At 41.5% G+C, this 18,931-nt stretch overlaps 1 protein-coding gene across 1 annotated transcript in view; it reads right to left on the reverse strand.

Moving 5' to 3' along the window:
• Positions 1 to 18,931, reverse strand: part of LOC116335748 (guanine nucleotide exchange factor VAV3) — a 91,390-nt gene that overhangs the window by 39,039 nt on the left and 33,420 nt on the right. The window contains exons 3-14 of the mRNA XM_031759500.2: positions 13,030 to 13,088; positions 12,799 to 12,864; positions 10,003 to 10,111; positions 8,834 to 8,935; positions 7,614 to 7,682; positions 6,761 to 6,864; positions 6,359 to 6,458; positions 5,992 to 6,087; positions 3,657 to 3,725; positions 1,964 to 2,050; positions 1,792 to 1,877; positions 114 to 246 (exon numbers count right to left, since the gene is read on the reverse strand). Of these exons, the coding sequence (XP_031615360.1) occupies positions 114 to 246; positions 1,792 to 1,877; positions 1,964 to 2,050; positions 3,657 to 3,725; positions 5,992 to 6,087; positions 6,359 to 6,458; positions 6,761 to 6,864; positions 7,614 to 7,682; positions 8,834 to 8,935; positions 10,003 to 10,111; positions 12,799 to 12,864; positions 13,030 to 13,088 (1,080 nt within the window). The remainder of the gene's footprint in view (positions 1 to 113; positions 247 to 1,791; positions 1,878 to 1,963; positions 2,051 to 3,656; positions 3,726 to 5,991; positions 6,088 to 6,358; positions 6,459 to 6,760; positions 6,865 to 7,613; positions 7,683 to 8,833; positions 8,936 to 10,002; positions 10,112 to 12,798; positions 12,865 to 13,029; positions 13,089 to 18,931) is intronic.

The following is an 18,931-nucleotide window of genomic DNA, read 5'->3' on the forward strand; positions in this document are numbered from 1 at the left end:
AAAGCTAAAGTAAGAAGCTAAAGTATGATTGTTAACTATTTAATAATGATACAAATTCAGTAAATGCATCTTAGACATATTTATTGACTGTTCGTGTCTGTGTGTGCACAGACCTTTCGGTTCTCTTTGTCCGACGTGGGATTGTTGGTGACTTTGAAGAGGTGCAAATCGATCACTTCTTTCATCTCGTAGTTGTCTCCTCGCCGCTTACAAACAATGACCGCAGCGTCAAACAGGAAGATGTGCCTACAATCCAAAAATGTTCAAGTAAATTAAAGCACATCTCACTTAATAGTTAATGTTATTCACACTGAGCAGTTATGTCAAATACAGTATTTAAGGAAAAAACAGATTTTTACGATTCTAACAAGCTTGAAGGTCAATATTTGGTATGACCACCTTTATTCTTCAACACAGACTGAACTCTCTTTTTTTAAAGTCTTCAGGAATCGTTCTCCAGGCTTCTTGGAGGACATCCTCAGCTCTTCATTAGACGCGGGCTGCCTTTTGTTTTCTTCTCTCTCATCATGATCATACTCTGTTTCAATAATGTCGAGGTCTGTGCTTGTGGGAGTCCAATCGATGATTGATTGTTTGACAAGATGCCCAACACAACTGACTGTAATGCAGTCCCAAACCATGACAGAGAGTGCACCATGTTTTATTCTTCTTCACACATATTGACAATGGTATGATTCAAAAATGTTACATTTGGATTAATCACTGTATACGACCTTTTGCTACTGATTTTTAGTATAGTTCTCGTACATTCTGGGATATCTCAGCCTCTTCTCCCTGTTTCTCCTCCTTAAGAATGGTTTCTTGACAGCCACCCTTCCACTGAGACCATTTCTGATGAGACAAAGGACCGGCTATATCCTTCAGGTCTGGTGTCACGCCTTTACTTTCTAGATTTTTGCAAGATTTTCAGATACCGTTCATGTGCTGTAGGTAGCAGTTTGTGCAGGTACCACTCTATTTTTAAAGACATGCTACCCATCATGCTGAGATATGCCAACTTTTTAGCTAACAACTCTTTGAGAGTCAGTTTGTTGCCACTGAAATACTATTTCATGTCTGTCAGACCGACTCAACTGATTCATAGTTTCAACTAAAGAAATAGGAACAAATTTCCATGTTTTTAAAACTGGTTCTTTGCTAAGGTGTCTTCTATGTGTCGACACAACATCTCTTGGGTGAAGTGGCCTTTTTATGCTTGAATTGTTCGCAGGTCAGTGTTAAGTGGCTTAACAAACAAACAAAGAAAACATTCCTGTGAAAATGTTCAGGTACAAGGACTGCACTGAGTGACAAAGCCTGGAGAACTGTTACTCAAGACCAAAGAAAGTCTGGCTCCTTGGAAGCAAAATACAAAGAAATGAGGGTGACACAAGACTTTTGTAAAGTAGTGCATTCAGAAGCAGTCGGCTTCTGCAGTTCCTGTAACGGCTTTGCAGAGACTCTCAGGCTGGCTGTTATTTTAACAGGCACATTTAAGTTTCATCGGCGTAGCTAACAATACAAAATCTCTCTTAATGGAAAAAGACGCCCAGCCCAGTTTCATCTATATGACTGGTTGAATGTTATTCTTAAGCTCCTAAAGAACAACAGCATAAGCTGAATGCTCATGACATGTGCTTTGTATTAACTGAGTAATAATACTTCACTGGTTTCAGTTTGCACAAATCTCACAGGTTTAGTCTGAAACAACACTTTGGTTTTGGCAGGTTTCCAACCGTAACACATGATTCCATTTCGACTGCAGTCATGCAGCCATTCGCAGCATCTCACCTGTCCTGCTTAGCTCGTTTGTCCACCGAGGCCACCCGTACTTCCCCGTCAACTTTGGGTCTCCCGTAGTTACTCAGACGCTGATTCTACAGACGAGAAAAATGAAGGTTATGTTGAGGAAAGACATTCTGAAAAGCTGTCAGTCATTATTTCAAAGAAAGCTGTACCTTACCAGATTTTCAATGGATTTCTGGTACTGATCTATTTCTCGCAATGTCTCGTTGTCCCTCTTGACTTCGTTAACATACTGGGCCAAATCCTACACACACGCACACACAAAGGAAAACAAAGAAGCATCTTTTAATTTACTTACATACGGTACAGAGTATCCAGCTGTGCTGAGGAGTTTGTTTCTTTTATGTGCAGTTTTTTTTCTCTCTGTTCAAAAACGATCTTGTGCAATAAAATAAACTTGACTTTAATTAAGCTGAGCGTTCAGCTTTACTGAACAGATTTCCAGGGTTACAAAATTAGGACTAAACACTGCATTCACTGAAGGCTTCTTTATTTATCTGCAGTTACAAAAAGTTGAGCAAGTGAAATGAAGTGGAACTTTTTATGGTAACTTTTTTGGATATTATATGGTGACCCCTGAGGTACAAAACACACAAAACAAAGCAGCGTTTTTTGTTTACAATGGAACCAGAGTCCCCAAAACACATGAACAAACTAGGCAATTATATTCTGAAATCTTGTGTTTTTCCTCGTGTTTCTAACGACCACCTTCAGCTCTCAAAACACAATTATCATGTCAGGTACCCTAAACAAACATAAACGCACTGTGCTTCTTACTAGAATGAATTTTGAGTACAATGTGAAGTGAAATCAAAATAACATTTTCTGACATGCGCTGTTTTTTGTACATTTTATTACTTTTTGATTGGTTGTTCTGTGAAACTAGCGTTGGGGGTGTGTATTTCTTCATCTGCATTCAGAACTGGGCAGAAGTCTTGAGCCAATCGGCTTCTGATTGTCATTTACTTTGAAAGTGGAAACATCAGATGAACGGTTTCTAAAAGGCTTGTCCTTAAGAAACAGGAAAATTAAGATAAGGAAATAAGACAAAATCCAGCAAAGACCTTACACAGCAGATATATCTGGTCCTTCAGTTCATCCGCCTCATCATTTCTGATGAGGCTTCAGTGGCTGTCAGGAAGCTCAGGCTGGGGTACGCCAGATCACACAAGACCTGGACTGTAAGATCATAGAGGTCTGGTAGGTCTGATAAAGTGATGAATTCAAGCTTGAAATTTCTTTCTCAAATATTGTTAATATGTATAAAGGAGGTCAAGAGATTGGAGAGTGTCTACATCCATCTGTAAAACATGGCGGAGGCTCTGTCATGGTTTGGGGTTGGATTTCAGCCAGTGGTTTGGAGATCTCGTCAAAATTGATGGAATTATGAACAGAATCAGATTTTGATCCATCATGCAGTACCATCTGGGGAGCGTTGTTCAATTGTCAGCAAGACAATGATCCCAAACCTCAACATTATAGAAGCAGTGTGGGATCATTTTGATAGAGAACAGAACGAAACGCAGCCAAAAAAGATTTAAATGTCTTTAAAGAAGGATGGAGAATGATTTAAAAGAGAGTTCAGGTGGTGAATGCAAATATTGACTTCCCAGCTCTTCTATTTCTACATATGTCTGCGCGTTTAAATAACTGCACCTATTTTCTATTTTTCTAGCAAAAGAAAACAAAATGAGGCTCAAAACAGCCCACGTAGCTTTGTCTGCACTTACCTTTTTAAAACTCTTATTTCTCTTTCATTTCAGGATTAGTTTTTGTACTTTTGGGGTTAATGGCTGTGTTCTGGACCTTCAGTGCACCCTATGATAGGCGCATATGAAAAGACAACGTACCTTCATTGCATCTAAGGCGGTCCGTAAATTCGTCTTCTCAGTGCCATCATGGGTGTGTTTCACAAGCTCCTGTGGACAAAAAACAAACCACAAACACAAAGTAAATAAAATGTGAAAAGGAGGGAAAGGCTGTGAATCATAAAACAAGGGTTACATGAGATATACACATGCCACACGCCAAGCGTGGACTGGAGGCTTTAGCTTTCCAGATACGACAGGAAAACGGCCGCTGTGGAAGTGAATCAGATACTGCGTATGTGTGCACTCATCTATTGCAGGAGTGTGTGCGCAAGTAAGTATCTGAAATTGCTTGGCGGTGCCTCGCCGCAGCGTAAACAAGACATCTAGACCTCAGCGGCGGAGGATAAGGAAGGATGCCATGCATGTCCTTCACACGGGCGCACACCCACTGTGTCCACACACACTGAGCCGCTAAGGGAGATATATGTGTCCGCTCGGCACTGCTCAAATCCCCGGTGTCAGTCAAGCTCAACCTGGGCATTATTATCACTAGCAAGACGACAGAGGCCTATTTATCAAGGCTTGCTCCCACCTCCATGCAGCCCCCGAGATACACAGTAAGGGTGTGGTCACACTGATAGCGGGGGCCCGTGCACGATGGACTCATTCAGGGAATCGTGTCGCTGCAGGTACAGCGGGAGGGGGGCCGTGATGAGCGGAGGCAGTGAAGAAGAAAGAGCAAGAGATTGATGAGAAAAAAAGAGAGAAAGAAACCGGCTAAGAGAGGTACTCGGGGAGCGAGAGGAAGTGACAAGACATTAGTTGTACAGATTCTGGCTGTCACCGTGTGGGAAAGTAACTCAGCGGATGCTTTATTCGCTGCAGCTAGCTATTATCCGGCTGTTCCGAGGGGATCTCAGCCCATGTTGACACAAACAGAATCACTTTGTTCCTACAGATATATATATTTTTTTTTATTTTTGGCGCTACTTTCTTGCTGCTTTTTATGGAACCCTGTTGGAATCGGCACATTTCTGCCTGAAGAAAAGGAGTAAATGAGCACTTTGAAGTGAAAGAAGCAGCGCACGCGTCGACTCTGCTGTCATCCAGCTGCAGACACACAGATGACTATGTTATTAATTGCTTTTCTATATAAACCCTCCTCATAGGTTCATCACGTGCACACACACAGTTACCATGAAGAGAGGAGAAAGCATGATGGAGACACTGTTAACTGTCACACATTTATGGATACTCTTCCCTGCAACACAAGTGGTTTGTCTCTGAAATTGTGTAAAATGTGTCAAATATGTCAAAATGAAACTATTGGAAAAACTCAACAGGCCATCATATGTGGTCAAAATGTATTATAAAAGACCAGGATGGCGAGGTTTTGGATGATTAAAAAGGCCCAAATGGGGAATGTTTTCATTTTCAGTGACACATTAGTAACTTCTCGCTGACTCTGGCCGAGCTTCCAGCGGTTCAAAATAATACTTCCCTTTTCTGTTTGTTCGTCTCGCTGCTTATTTATCTTGTTCTGTCTGCCGCTCTCCCATTCAGTCCCCACTTCACTTTATCTATTTTCTCTCACCGCCTCCTTGATTGTCTCCATCAGATGACAATTACGTGCGGGTCGTTTGAGACTCGCAGTCATCAAGGAGCTACAGGAACAGAGAAGAGCCTCGGAGCCTGAGCAGTGAAGGCAAAGAGGAGGGGAACAAAAGAGAAAATGTGGTCAACGCTGCCTCCGGTGGTTGCAGGGAGTACTGTCAGGGAGTGCACTTGCTTATAAACTCTGATTTTGTAATTGAGGAGGAAACAAACTTCTCTCTCTCTCGGTCACAGGGATGCATCTGTAAACTCGGTGAGCTCCCTGTCACTTACAAAGTCATCCACGAGAACAGTAACTGTGCAGCTGTGCAGCAGGAGCTTAGGTGGAAATAAGAGGAGGCTCGATTAGACAATCCGCATCGTTTGTGTGTTACAGCATCTTTTCATGTCTCTTTTATCCCATCCATTATACCACAAACTGCATCCTTGCCTTATCATTTTGCCTGTTTAACAAAGTATAAAGTTTCAGGGATACAAAGTAGGGATGACAGGAATAGAAAAGTATCTTAATCTTCAGGGATAAACATTTAAAATGTATTTAAAGGCCAGTCCAGGTTTAAAAACACAAAAACCGGGGAGTTAACTCTGATAGTCTACAGACAACGAGATGCTGTGTGATGGCCCGATGTCATCTACGTGATACAAAAATAAAACATATTTCAAACACTATAAATGTTTACTCCAGAGGGTTCAAAGGTTTGTTCAAGAAAACTTGGGCTGAGATTTACAAGCGAGGATGCACTAGGATGGAGTACAGTACCTGCAGGAGGAGGTGGTACTTCAAGACTCGCTGCATAGGAACCACTAGCAGATCTCTCAGTGTGAACTTGCCATAGTTGGCTCTTTTTGAGCATTCCTGCACAAAGACAAGGATCAATAAAACACTAATTCCACTTGGAATAAATGGTTTTATTTCACTTCCTGGAAGCAAATGCAAGCAAACTCGAGCATCAAAGCTTTTTAGAGTAATTTCTGCCTCCAGCTGCAGTGCCATCCCCGGCAATGTGTCAGGTAGACACTTGAGGGCGTCGTCTGACCATCCTGAGAAGCTGTGGAAGCGAACAGCTGCCACTGCAGTGCACAATAACCACTCACTTATCCTTTAAGAAGAGCATTAAACTATTTACCTCTAGCTTCATGCGTACATCTTCTCTGTTTTTGCTGATGTCATCCAGGGTGGCGATGGCTGTCTCCACATGGCTGCAGTATTTCCCATAGATCAACAACCTGGGGTAGATTAGACAAGTGAAGAAACCACAGCAGGACTGGAGAGAAGTCTAAACACAACATGTAGGACTTTAAATGTTTTCTCAGTCTTCACAGTGATGATCTTAAGTGCGATACGTGGGTTCACACCTACGCACTGTTTACACACAACACACAGAAACATAACACGACATATACATAAAAGTTTGCAGGTTCCTGTATGTACAGACAATTATAAGAGCTTTACAGAACTGTTAAAGGGTTACATAAAACACTAAATATAATAAGCTACAATGTTTTTAGGTAAAGTTCCCCGTGTGTACCTCTCTTTGAAAGTGATGAAGATCTGGTAAAGGTTCTGGGCACTTCTGTGGTGGACTGAATCTTGGATTTCCAGCAGTAAACACTTGTGGACTTTAACCAGGTCCTGAACAACAACATCAACAACAAGAGGAAATCTTCAGTGCTGATCATTAAAGTCCTGCACCGAAGGATTGTTTCCCCTAATCTATAGATCATGCCAATAACTCCATTAATGATCTATGACTAAGAAAATCATTAAAAATGCTCATAACAGCTCACTAAATCTTGAGGTACCGCCCTCAAATATGTCAACACACTCAATAAGAATCTTTGACCAAAATTCAGACTTTAACTAATTTCATTTAATTTTCATGCTTCATGTGTATTGAGGTTCAAAAACCCCTTTGTCTGACTGTATATGCCTGCAGCAAAACTGATATCATGTTCTCTTTGCAAACCTACCTAAAAACTAAAGACACTGCTATTATCTTGAGGTTTTCTTGCTACTTTCTGGTCACTGTTAGCATTTCACAGTCAAACAGTGAACGTAAATCAATCAGTCAGCATATTTGATGTCAGTATGTTAGCATGTTAGCATGCAACACAAAGCAGTGACCTGTTTTTGGACAGTTAAGGCTCTTAAATAGTAGTAGTAGTCTCTTTGTCATGTTAATTTAATGCACATTTAAAAAAGGTTTAAAATCTTTTTTTTAATTGAATTTTGCCATGTAGGTGTGAAGCTAAGCCATCATTCCTTCCATTATTTACACTTCTACGTTCCTCCTATTGTGACAGCCGGTGGGGAAAAAGACCATTTAGAGGAGAATTTTGCAACCCCCTCAACGATGACCGCTTCCAAAGGCGTTGACTTACCGGAATATTCACAAACACATTCTCCATCTCAGCTGGGGATAAGAACGTGTTGAGGGGAATCATAAAGTGCTGCAGGAGAGAAACACAGAGAGAGAGAGAGAATGAATGAAGAGAAAGAGCCTCGTTCCTCTAGAGTAAGAGTGGGAAAGTCATTTTGCGTGAGACGCTATTATATTATAGGGCTAAGTTGCAAAGAGCTGCAGTCAGCGAAAACAAGCAGGACCGTCTGGGTCACGACAATAATCTCATTTTCAGAGTTTGCAATTTAATGATTTCCTCTCAGAAAACTCCCACAGTGTAGTCACCTCTACATTTCAAAGGAGCGGGCGAGCACAAACTAAATTCCACCATCCACTTCATATCGAAAGTCATCTACTGAGGCGCTCCTCTGGGAAATCAGGCGAGGTCTTTTAGCAGACGTGAACATACACAAGAGGTAGAAGACAAGTAGTCCAAGACAGTCCTGTAAAAAGTGCCGGGTAAGGTGGAACACATCCACAGGCGAGAGGCTGTTCGCAGAGCTCTCTGTTGGAAGGAGTGCTGGGATTACTTCTTACTCACTGCTAATTTCAAAAATATAAATATATCCTTTACTTTTTTCTCTGGGCGTGCGGAGTGTTACACCGCTTTTTTTTGTTTCCATTACACCCGAAAAGAGGTCATTACAGTTTCACAGTTTCTCATATTGAAGGTGATAAAGAGGCCAAATCGATTTCCAGTCATCCTTCGTAAAGTGAAACAGAGCGATAATATTTCCATCTAACGAAATAAAGTTAGTTAGACTGTCACCAATTTATGAAACAGTGCTGGCAACCTGTATATTAGTGAAAGACGTCCAAAAGCGCTTCATCCTAATTTCTTTCACAACAGCTTTGTGGGTACGTACTCGTCACTCAAGCTAACTGAGACACACTCGCTCAGCAGATTTAATAGAGAACTCTGGAGGGCCCGCAGCTTCAAACTAATTCAGTCATGTCACATTAAACCTGTGATTGGGGGCCGCTTTTTTACACCTGAGATGTAACCAAATCAAATCTACCCACAACAACTGGCGGTTATAATTCTGATCACTTTAACGAGACGATGTTTCCAAATATCACCAGCGTACAAACTCAGCATGGGATGCAGATGAGATTACCTGCTTAGAATTTCAGTCAGCACAGAGTAATGTGAGGAAGCCTCGGCTGCACAATGACAGCCACCAGTCAGCCAGTGTGTACCTTCTCTATAGACTCCAGGGTCTCAGTGTATTTCTCCTCTGTCTGCTTGATCTCTGTCAAGCAGCAACTCCTGATGTCAGTCTCTGCTTGCTTCTGGAATGCCTACACACACACACACACAAACACACACACAACCACACACACACACACACACACACACATGACCTGTTACTGCCTGTCAGTAAATTAAATTAATCTTGAAATCAATACACTAAAATGGGGGGAAAGGAGGTAAATTATACACTGGAATAGATACATTGATAAATAATCACTTAAATTTAAAAAATGTATATTTGAGATTTAAACAGCATTTTAAAGGCATTCAGAATCTGCTTTGGCACCAAGGTTAATCCGACTTTCTTTCAGTGCTTTTGTTCAAGTTTGCCAAGTTTCAGAAGAACTCTTTCGAAGGATATTTCAGATGGAAAGATAAAAGAAGGCCAATTTCTATTTTTTAAATTGTCAATTCCAAGTTTCATGGGAACCACAAAGCAAAGAAGAGCAACTCCACATAATCAAACGTCCACTCAGAATTCAAGAAAGTTCAAGTTCTCAAACTATATTTTCTCAAACAGATATCACATTCTGAGAATTTCATTTTTAGTACGATGACTAATGTTTTAAATGGTTTCCAAACAAGAACCTGCAAAAAAAATGTGCCATCAGTGCAGGATGTGGTGTTATTTTTCCATACTGTCCCCAATGCTTTTACAAATCACACATTGCATTACAATTTGCCTGAAACTGCCCATAAAAGATTCCTTGAGCTTAAAATAAGATCACAAGTGGTCAGCTGAACACTTGGAGACACAAGTAGGGATGTGCCATCCATGTCTGATCCCATCACCTAAGACAGGGGTGGGGAACTCCAGGCCTCCTGCGGGTTTTAGATGTGTCCTTGATCCAACACAGCTGATTTAAATGGCTACATTACGTCCTCAACATGTCTTGAAGTTCTCCAGAGGCCTGGTAATGAACTAATCATTTGATTAGGGTGTGTTGACCCAGGGTGAGATCTAAAACCTGCAGGATACCGGCCCTCGAGGTCTGGAGTTCCCCACCCCCGGCCTAAGACGTCAGATATGATGGTAGCATCACTTCTTTCATCCAGTCTTTGACAACAAGAACAAAAAACACATTTTCAAGTGAAGTTACAGAGGTGGACAAACCGGAGGAGGGACGGCTTCTGTCTTCATCAGGTCCTCGTAGATCTCGCCGCCTTCTTCGTCATCGTACACACAGTCATAAAGGTCCTCCTCATCCTCCACTCCATTCTCACTGCAGGACAAATGAAAGAATATGGCAGTGACACTACATTACATCACGCTGCTGTTTGATCCTGAGTGAGTGGGATGAAATGGTTTTCACTTCTCTTGACAAGCACACACGGTTCTGGTTTTACAGATGTGGATTTTAATACCACACTACAAATCTTGTTAGAAGGGGACAAAACTTAATCCCATGCTGTGAAAGTGGCTCAGGAACACGCAGACAAGAAAAGACTTTTATGTGTGACACCACCAGCCTGTTCTGACTGCTCACATCAGAGCCAATTACTGCAGCTAACATGATGTGACTCAGTGTTTGTGTGCGCCTTCTTTTACTTTTCATACATTTATTTTAGAACCAAATGTTCCCAAGTTCAAAGAAACCTAAGGGGATAATTGGACATAAACAATTAGAATGTTTTTATTGGGGTAAGGAGCAGGAGGTGAGGTCAAGGACAAGAGATCGGCAGGTGGTGGACCATAATGTAAAAAAAACCTTTCTCTTTGGGGTTTGCTGCTCTGCTTCACCTAATGTGTCATAGCCATGTCTTATAGTAAAGGCCAATAACTCAAACAGAGAAAATGTGTCAAAATTCATTTAGGACTTGAGGGTAAAGTGGGCCTCTGTATGCTAACGAAGGAGCTATAGAACGTAAGGTTACAATGTAACCTTGGTGCTCTGAGTGAGAGAGAACGACAGCTTAGCTTAACGTTATCGTAAAAAGAAGACATAGGTAGAAATAACCTAAACTGGACCTGTCTTAAATATGTCACTTAATAAAATTCCATCTATTTTAATTAATCTTTAGCATAAACAAAATGTGTAAATGCCAAACTGCACTTTCTGTTTTTAAAACAGCATTTGTTTGGGGGATTTTGTTACTTTTGTTAACAAAATAACAAAACCTAATTTTTTATGCTAGGTTTGGTTAACAGTCTAGTACAAAGCCTGTTAGCTAACAGCCTAGCATAAAGCTTCAGAGCTAATAGCCAAGCTAGTCTATTTCAATAATACTGCTTACGATTGTTTTTGTAGGCATTACTAGATATCTAGATTACATAGAAAAAATGCCCTTAACTATTACTATTAAGCAATACTATCCATTCAAAAATTAGTGCAGTGAATTTGAACACCCACTGTTTGTGGGTAATTGTCGGTGTATGTGTTTGTCAGCCCACAAAGTCATTAGAAACTCCACCCTGAGTGAATAACATTAATATCCCAAATTACAGCAAAATACTTCAGATTTACATTTCTTTCCAAGGGCTTTTAAGTCCCAACACATAAAGTTCCAATGTGCCTGCCTTAGTATTATTATTATAATGTATTGAGATGCCAAGAAAAAGATATTTCAGTGTGTCATGTGTAGAATTTGCTCTTAATCCTAAATGCTTTGCACATATAAAGACTGGCAAAGCATTTAGATGGGCAACAAGATTGTATGCTTGGTTAAAAAAAAACCAAATGTGGCTGCTAAACATTGAGCAGATGGGAGAATGTGGCTCAGTTCAGTGAGATCCAGGCTGACACATCAAACCTCCCGTCCTCTGCTGGCTGCTATCAAGCCACTGTTTTGCTGTCACTACTCTTAGTGTGCTGCTTCCTTCTGTAGGAGCTGTCAGCATTAAACACGGGCCAAACCACTGTGTCACTGTAAAGGTTTCCAACAGCATTTCTGCTGTAGGATTATGTCTCTCCGCTGACTTCAGTTACCAAGCAAGTGCCAGTATTTCTGATCAGAAACAGACAGGAAACTACAATGTTATGCGCTATGAACTGGAAAAACAGAGAGGGGGCAAAAAATCTGTCCATCAATTGGCATCTGACGCATTCAGTCTAAAGAAAAATGCATTCTAAAATCCATATCAGATAGACCAGAGTCAATAGTCCTACAGCTGCATTTAGATGAAGGCCTATGAATGGGACTGTGCCAGACATTCTGTCTGCAACGCAGGAGGATTATGTAATGTTATTATTTTGTCCCTGCTTTATTTCCGAAGGTGAAAAAAAAGGTTGGTTTCAGTTGGCATCGAACACCGACCGACCGACATTGGTTGCACGCAGTATAGCTAACACCCTCTCTATGAACTTTAAAGGGTATTTTTAGACAGAAAAATCTGTCATTTAAATCTGCTAAGCTAACAGGTGTCTGCAGAGCAGGGCTTGAACAAGAAATGATTAATTCACAGTCCCACACACCCCACTTGTGGCTAACTAAGGAAAAGAGCGGGGCGAGTTGATGCTGAAAGTGGCTGCCTTCCAGACAACACCCAGGGAACAAATGGCAGCTTTATCCTCACAGGCGTGCAGAGTTTTAAGAGTCGAGGAAGCCAAACACTAAAGCAGAGAGACCGCAGTGCAATGGGATCACAGCAGTGAGCTGTCAGACCCCAGACTGCATCTTGACCCTGGCCACACATGTGAAAGGTTTAATGACTGCGTCTTGTGCAGCTATGCTGACAAAAGCTGTCTGCACACATCCTGAAAGACGTATAAACATCTGCAAAAGAGCTCAGAAACCCCTTTTTGTTGGAGTATGCTCATTTTACATTTGCTCATTGTGCCATAATGACACACACACGTGCACATAAAGACTCACAAGGTTGCTGACCTTTTAAAATGTAACATGTGTATTAGAAATCCATCTTAAAATGTTCTTAAGGATATGAATGGAAACAAAAGGGTGGAGAACATACTCTATGAGGTCCTCCAGGTGGTTGTAGATGTCCTCATCTTCAACACTCTCCTCTGTTGGAAAGGGCCTGAGAGGAGAAAGCAGCCCATGTTTTAGGATTAAAGTACCTCATAAGCTTCCAATGGCGGCATAATGCATCCATTACATTACAGTTTATTGTTCACTACTAAGATCACAAGATGGTATGAAAGAAATGCATTGTTTTGTATTAAAACACTTCACTTCCACATACCTGATTCCAGTCTGTTGTACAATCACTGTGTGGGAGAGTTTAGAAAGTGTGTCCATAACCTGAAACATGAAACACGTTTCAGGATATCACAAAGGTGCATTTCTGATAACAGACACACGAGGGCAGCATTTTCAAACACTTCTGTGTTGCCCGTGCTCAACAAACAAACTGGGGCGTATTTTACAGGAACACGTTCATATGCTGTGTTGTTTTTACATCTTCATGTGGAATTATTTTTGTACTGCGTTGCCTCCTAAAATACTCACTTTATATTTAAATCAAATAGAAAAGGAACAAGGAACAGAGAGAGAGAGAAGTGTAATACACACACAAAAAATATTGCTTTGGCTCGCAGTCAACAGCTGCAGCAGTACACCAACAACAAAGCAGTGTCACATGACCTATTGTCAGTGGGTGTGATGTTAACTATGTCATTTAAAGCTGCTTCAGTGTGTTTAAACATCTCTACGTGTGTGTGTGTGTGTGTGTGTGTGTGTGTGTGTGTAAGACCGGATTGACTAATTACCACTGAACTCAGCTGACTGAATGCAGATATGTTATGTGAGTCAAAACTCAACAGGGGAACTCTGTTTATTCTCCATTTTTGAAACCTGCCAAACGGCCCACAAACCTCCTTTTTGAGGCCAAGCCTGCGCTCACGCTAACACATCACAGATGTAATACAGATAAATTTGCCCCGCGGCTTTCCGAGATCAATACTGATCGCACGGCTCCCTTCCCCCCGCCTGAAAACACAGAGGCTGCGCGATACTGCAGATTTTGGTATCAGTCCGATACCAAGTAAACGTAGGGCCAGTACTGCCGATACCAATAAGGGTACTTTTACTCTATCAAAGAAGCTAATGTAGGGTAGAGCAGTGTGGTATGACTTATGTGATGAATCATCATGGATTTTCAAATTCTGAACTCATTTTGATGGACGCTGAATCACTGGGATTTTTACATTCCACAATTACTTAACACAAAAAAACACATCTTACAGCTTTTCGTGTCTGGGCTTTTGGAGACCTGGAATATAAATGTGGGCGTCTCTACGGCACTTTGGTTCAACTTCTGTCGTTTAAATGTGTTATAGGCTATAATTAAAATAAATGTGACAGTCAACACATTTTTCATAGTGCATGTTTGAGGTACATTTTTTGATTTCCCAAAAAAGTAATTTGTTTAACATAAATCATCGGGCTACAGAGTGAAACAAAGAATCCATCTCATCACGCTAGTATCGATCCGACACCAATACCAGCATCAGTATAGATACTATCGATATCTGGATTGATCTGCCCACCTCTAAGAGACACACAGAGAGGACAGACAGATTGTGACATATGTGCAGAACTGTGGGTTGTTTTTAATACCAGTATCAGCTGGAAAGGATGTCTGATAGATGAGTCGTCTGCTGCTTATCATTTTCACGTGATGACAGAAATCTTGTGAAATCCTGATGCGTCACGAGCAGCAACACATGGAGAATGCGCAAAATAGAGTGGGAGGATGCAAAGAAGGCATTTTAAATCAAACCAGCAGTACTGAAGTAGCTGCCCACTGAAGGACCTGGGCTTGAACCTCATGGCTGACTGGGGTCTTTATGTGTGTGTGTCAGGGGGGATTAAATGGCTTGTTGGGCTACTTGGTGCTTCTAAATCCCTCACACACCAAACATGCGTGTAGAATGTGCTATTTCAGCGCTCAGTATTGTTTGCAAGTACACCTGCAAGCCACCTCAGCCTTCACAAATAAGCTATGACAGCTTGACAGACAAAATCCAGGCAAAAAACAACAAGAAAAAAAGAGTATGTCAAGCACTGAACTCCTATTTAAGATCACTGCTCTGAGGGCACTGACACATGTTTTTGTCAGACGCTCTTTTATTTGGTTTGGACAGGTAGAACACTAATAAAACTATTTTAGTGGCAAAATCCAAACACACACACACACACACACACACACACACACACACTGGTACACTTGATGTAGAGTTGTCACACAGAAGACGCAAGTCCTGAAGCAGGTACGTGAAGGTTAGACAATAATTAGCCCTTTATCAAGCAAAGAAGGATTCAGACTTTAGACAGCGCTAATGCTTTAATGCAGTCTAGGCAGTGCTCTTGCTTTTGTTATGAATACAGAAATGAGCATGCATGTTGGTATTGCAATCTAAACAGAGCCGTGAATGAGATAATAAAGAGCTGGAGACATCTGTACAGTTATTAGACAAAGCTGATGTAGCGCTCTCTCTTTCTCTCTAATAATGAATGAAGGGCTTGACATCCGGAGAGCGTGTTGGCAGGTACAACATGTCCAAATGCTGCGACTCGGCCCCGTGCTGAACAGAGCTTCTGGAGGCCCTCCAGCTGTAGCTGGCAGGCGATTTTAGGGGACGAGTTTTTGCGAAACGCTGTGCTTTTTTGGCTCCGCTGACTACATGAGTCACACGCAACTAAACTGACCATCTGCACAAGACTTTTGGAAGGCTCGCCAGCATTACATCCATCTGCAGTCGCGCCGCTAATAATAGAAATGTCAGGAAAATGTCCATAAAGGAAATGGGACTTTTTACAAGACGGCATGATTTTGGTGCAAAACTTAATCGGTCAGCAAAGTAAAGATGTTATGTAAGACCGTAAAATACATCAAATCCTGAGTGAAAGCAGCATCTACTGTAAGAACTCAAAGTAAAAAAAAACAACAACACACACACACAAAGGATCAAGCGTTAGTTTTGGTGTCCAGAGGTCACGGGCTCAGCGGCAGACACGTACTGTACTGCAGCAGCAGATGATGAAGGCTCACAGGTCCTTTGATGGAGGCTAATAAGCCTGCCCTGTCTGACTGTGGCTGCACCCCTGGATCAAGTGATTCACACCAGGCCAATTAAAGCAGGATGAGGGATGTGTCTGCCCACAAGAGTGGAAGACAAGCACACAGAGCCTGCGTGGGTGGCTGACACAGAAATCACACATACATCCATACATATATATATATATATATATATGACTTGTGCATTAATATTTAATCTAAAATTGGTTCACTATCACACAGCGACGCCACTGGTTGGATTGTAATGACACGAGTGCCATGTTTGCTCTATTTAGAGGAAGATCAATAGTAACCCATATATCTGTCCTGGAGATCAATCGGAGCCTATTTCTGATCTCCATCGACGGCCTCTTCTTTGTTTATCTTCACTCATCCTTCCCTTCCTCTCGTGCCGGAGAGCAGATCAAGAAAATGGTTGATGCATTGTGAACGTATAACATGTCAACAGCTTTATTGGTTTCACACACAGCCCAGCACGCTGTCCCAGTTTCCTGCTCTCTGCTTTTACTCCTCCTTTCTGTTTCTCCTTTTCTTTATTTCTAAATCACTGATTGCCAGCTAAAAATAGGCATCACTGTGGAACACATGAAGCTCATCATGTTACATGTTTTGCATATAGACTTCCATCTACACGATCAGCTGTCTGGCAAACTCCACATTTAAGAGTTTTCTGGCCGCGCTTGTGTAAAACAAACCAGAGGTGTAACACTTGAGGGGCCAGTTTAAACCACAACAAACAAACAGGTGTGAAAGCATCTTGCATGGCGTTGGCGTTGGCTGCATTCTTCTCTCACTGCTGTAGCAGTTATTTCAGCGATTGCGACACTCGCTGTCTTGAAGCCGCCTGTATTTGGAACAGCTTCGGTTTGCTCTCGCACAAAGACTGTGTCTAAGAGGATGAGTTTGAGGGTGTTAAAGTGAAGGACGCTCTGTGTGTGTGAGTCGCTGCAGCAGTGGAGAAACTTAAAGCTCCAATTTATCTTTTGGCCCAAACAAAAAAACTAACTAGCTCTGCTAAAACATGCAAAAAAATACTATAAAGTTCTGTTAGTCTCATCCACAAATGTCTTTTTTTTCATATCAATCGGTCATTTTGTTTGCTTTTTCTCCACTGCCTCTGTTGGAGGCCACGCTTGATGAAACTTTAATGAAAGCAAGAAGCTTTCAGTACATCCCCAAAAAAAATCGTGTTTGTATTTTCAGCAAGAAAAACCAAAAAGCTCTTCCAGTTCAACTGTTTTTCTCATCAAACATTTACTGTTAAAGTGGAACAATGTAGAAGAAAAAGCCATCAAACTGCACCACAGAGAGAGTGAACACGATGCACTCTGGTTTATATCGGGTGTAGGTGTATGTGAGAGATGGGGGGTGGAGTATACGTGTTACTTAGACTAATTGATCTCAGTTTGCTTCTTGTGTTTTGTGTCTGTGCTGCTGGGCGTGAGATTTATTATTGTTATTTGTGTCTACACACACACACACACACGTGGATGTGGGTGTATGTTTGTTTCGGAGTACATCCAGTTGACGGATGCAGCTGGTGCATCAAATCTAATCCAGATATAAAGGGGAGAATAAAAACCTGACTGACACAGAAAGAGAGAGCGAGAGCGTGTTTGACAATCAGTGCCACGGCTCATTAAGGCCCATAATACATAATTAGTGTGTTTGGATATACAGATGTATAGCTGATTGGAATGCGGCACACGTCGGCCATTTCCCTGTGTTTTGCTGCCTGCGTCATTTAGACAGCCATTCTCTGCATCAACCTGACACTGCTTTCCATTATTTCTATGGCAAAAACAACTTCTTTTAAACGACAACAAGAGGCAGTCTCAGAAACCTCAGAGACTGCAGAGTTCCTCCTCTTCAGCTCTTTGAGACTGCTTCTGAGTCAAACCACATGGACTTTCAGGTTTAATCAAGTGGCAGACTCTAGGACTTAAAAATGAACCAGGGAACCAGTTTAGCTGAAAAATTCAAAAAATCAGATCTCTTAAAAAACTGCAGCTTTGACAGGGGTCACTAGAGACTGGCTCCAAAAGCGAGTCCCCGCACACCCCTGACTTCATAACATTAAAAACATGGACATAGCTACCGTGATGTCACTAACAGGTTTCTAAGGTGCTATTTTGATGAGCAGTGGGTGTGGCCAGAAGGGGGCGGGTGTGAAACAGCGAGCTCACTATTAAAAGGCTTGTGGTTGACAAGTTGTTAGCTGCTGAGCACGTTTTATGATAATCTTCCAATTTGAAACACAGCATGGACATTACTCAGTATGACCCGACATGACTGACTGAGCCCATAAACTCATTAGGTCGAGACAGGAAGCGGTTTTCTCACTGACGTCCACAGGACTGGGAGTCTTTTTGCAAACACAGCTATCGCCACCTGGTGGCCTTCAGATGCTACATCCACATTTTATACCATCGATGATCACAAAGCACATTTACAGCCTGGTATAAAGTAACTTTTTAAAAAATCTTTTTATCTTTACTAAACCTCTCCGGGTGTTTTATTGTGCCAAACACGTCTGTTTTTCCAAGAGGAGCACTATAGACTAGGCTCTATGGATTTATAACAACTTTATCACTCAACAGAGCTTTTTTTAAAAACCTCATCCACCTTCATATTGGACTCAAGGACATGGTCACTTTGACTGACAGAGGTCGATCAAGTTACTTAGCACTTAGCGTGTGCGTGTGTGTGTGTGTGTGTACCTATGTGGTAGCTTTTAAACCAGCTTGCTTGCATTTCTCTCTCGTTTCTCCCTAAGCTCACATATTAGCTTTTTCCACCTATCCTGAAAAAGTCCCACAGCCTAGCAAAGTAAAAACAGCTTTGGTTTCTATTCCAATTAATAACAGATGTACTGATAACTGGAAACAAGCAGGGATTTTCCTTACCAAAACAAGATGCAGATTTTGAAAGTGCTGTTAATAACTAATTAACTAATTATCTGTAAGTTTGAGGGCTGTTTGGCACATAAGAACTTGTATTCCAGCATGAAATTAGTCTGATAGCTGACAGCTAATCTAACATCACAGCTTCACTCCGAGCTCCT

Source organism: Oreochromis aureus, linkage group 9, assembly GCF_013358895.1.
Source record: "Oreochromis aureus strain Israel breed Guangdong linkage group 9, ZZ_aureus, whole genome shotgun sequence".
Classification (NCBI taxonomy): domain Eukaryota; kingdom Metazoa; phylum Chordata; class Actinopteri; order Cichliformes; family Cichlidae; genus Oreochromis; species Oreochromis aureus.